Source organism: Otolemur garnettii, unplaced genomic scaffold, assembly GCF_000181295.1.
Source record: "Otolemur garnettii isolate 467f Iridium unplaced genomic scaffold, OtoGar3 scaffold00156, whole genome shotgun sequence".
Classification (NCBI taxonomy): domain Eukaryota; kingdom Metazoa; phylum Chordata; class Mammalia; order Primates; family Galagidae; genus Otolemur; species Otolemur garnettii.
This window is the reverse complement of record NW_003852551.1, coordinates 2,587,318-2,589,331: the sequence shown is the minus strand read 5'-3', so window position 1 is coordinate 2,589,331 and position 2,014 is coordinate 2,587,318. Positions and strand designations below refer to the sequence as shown.

General features: G+C 41.8%; 1 protein-coding gene across 1 annotated transcript in view; it reads right to left on the bottom strand.

The window, feature by feature from the left end:
- DHDDS (dehydrodolichyl diphosphate synthase subunit) overlaps positions 1 to 2,014 on the bottom strand; it is a 42,692-nt gene that overhangs the window by 37,557 nt on the left and 3,121 nt on the right. Inside the window, exon 3 of the mRNA XM_012811396.2 lies at positions 1,073 to 1,189. Coding sequence (XP_012666850.1) covers positions 1,073 to 1,189 — 117 coding nt within the window. The remainder of the gene's footprint in view (positions 1 to 1,072; positions 1,190 to 2,014) is intronic.

Here is a 2,014-nt window from a genome sequence, read left to right as displayed (position 1 = left end):
AAAAAAAAAAAAAAAAAAAAACTGTACAATTTATAATGTCTATTTATAACATCCAACAGGAGCAGTGGTTCTCAATCTTCCTAATGCTGCAACCCTTTAATGCAGTTCCTGTGGAACTAGTTCTCCACAGGTTGAGAACCTCTGAATAGGAGCAAAGCAACATAAACAAATTTTATCGGATTTTCTTGAAAAAATATTTTATAATCATTAAAACTTAGTTAGAAAGGCCATATATCAACCTACACTTATCAAAAGACTTGTCAAACAATAAAAGTATGGTTAAGTTATAGATGTAAATTATTTTATTTTATTTTTCCTGGGGCTCAATTTGTCTGCATATAGGAGTAATTTTAAATGTTAAGTCATATAGACCATATTATAAGGTTTGGATGAGGCCAGGTGCAGTGGCTCATGCCTGTAATCCGAGCATTCTGGGAGGCCAAGGTGAGAGGATCACTTGAGGCCAGGAGTTCAAGACCAGCAAGCAAGAGCGAGAGCAAGATTCCATCTCTACCAAAAATAGAAAAAATTGCCTTGGTGCCTGTAGCTCAAGTGGATAAGGCACCAGCCACATACACCAGAGCTGGTGGGTTCAAATCCAGCCCGGGCCTGCCAAACAACAATGACAACTACAACCCAAAAAATACTCAGGGCACCAGCTTGAGGCTCTATCTCAAAAAAAAGAAAGAAAGAAATTAGTTGGGCATAGTGGTGCATGCCTATAGTCCCAGCTGCTTAGGAGGGTGAGGCAGGAGAATCACTTGAGCCCAGCAGTTTTAATTTGAGGCTTCTGTGAACTATGATGATGTCACTGCAAAAAAAAAGGACTGAATGAAACATAGGATAATATAAACTTGATTTGTTAAGGTGAAAAAAGCAGGAATTTTGTTCTTATTTCTAATATTTTGTATTAATTCCTCAATGATTACTTTTTTAATGTCAATAAATCAAACAAGCAATAACACAACTATAAAAATCTCTTTCAAACTATGGTAAATGCAGGACTTGGTTTTCTAACTATAATCCACTTTTCCACATACTGTTTTCTTTGGGCTCTGCCACCCACACCCACCTCAGCCAGCTTGTTGAAGCCCTGTGAGTGGCCCTCCTGCCGCTCCACCTGGCACTTCTTGGCATAGCGACGGTTCCCATCCATTATGAATGCAATGTGTTTGGGCATTGGGCCTGCCTGTGGAATAAGAAGATAAATGATGAACAAGTCTCGTATTCTTCAGGGACAAAGGAGGATACTTCACCCTAAGCTGATAGGTTTGGGCTATGTAAGAAAGGCCCTGAGGAAGAGAATTGAGTACTTTCTGCTTTTAGCTTGAGTGAAGTGGTATGTTTATAGTTCACTATAACCCTGAATTCCTGGGCTCAAGCCACCTCAACTTCCTGAGTAGCTGGGACTACAATCCCAAGTCACCATGTCCAGCTAATTTTTAAATTTTTTGTAGAGACGAGGTCTTGCTCTACAAGACCTTGTAGAGACAGGTCTCGAATTCCTGGCCCCAAGTGATCCTCCTGCCTTGGCCTCCCAAAGCACTAGGATTGTAAGTGTGTACTACCATACTTGGCTATATTATCTTCATTTTATGCGTGAAGACACAGAGGCTCAGAGAGATCAAGTAGACTTGCACAGGGCCGGGTGTGATGACTCACACCTGTAATCCCAGCACTTGGGAGACCAAGGTGGGTGGATTGCCTGAGCTCACAAGTTCAAGACCAGCCTGAGCCAGAGCAAAACCCCATCTCTAAAAAATAACTGGGCGTTGTGTCAGGTGCCTGTAGTCTCAGCTACTAGGGCAGCGGTTCTCTGAACTGTATTAAAGGGTCACGGCATTAGGAAGGTTGAGAACCACTGACTTAGGGCAACAAAGACTGTCTCAAAAAAAAAAGTGGCTCGCACATTACAAATTCTTTTTTTTTTTTTTTTGAGACAGAGCCTCAAGCTGTCCCCCTGGGTAGAGTGCTGTGGCATTACAGCTTACAGCAACCTCCAACTCCTGGGCTC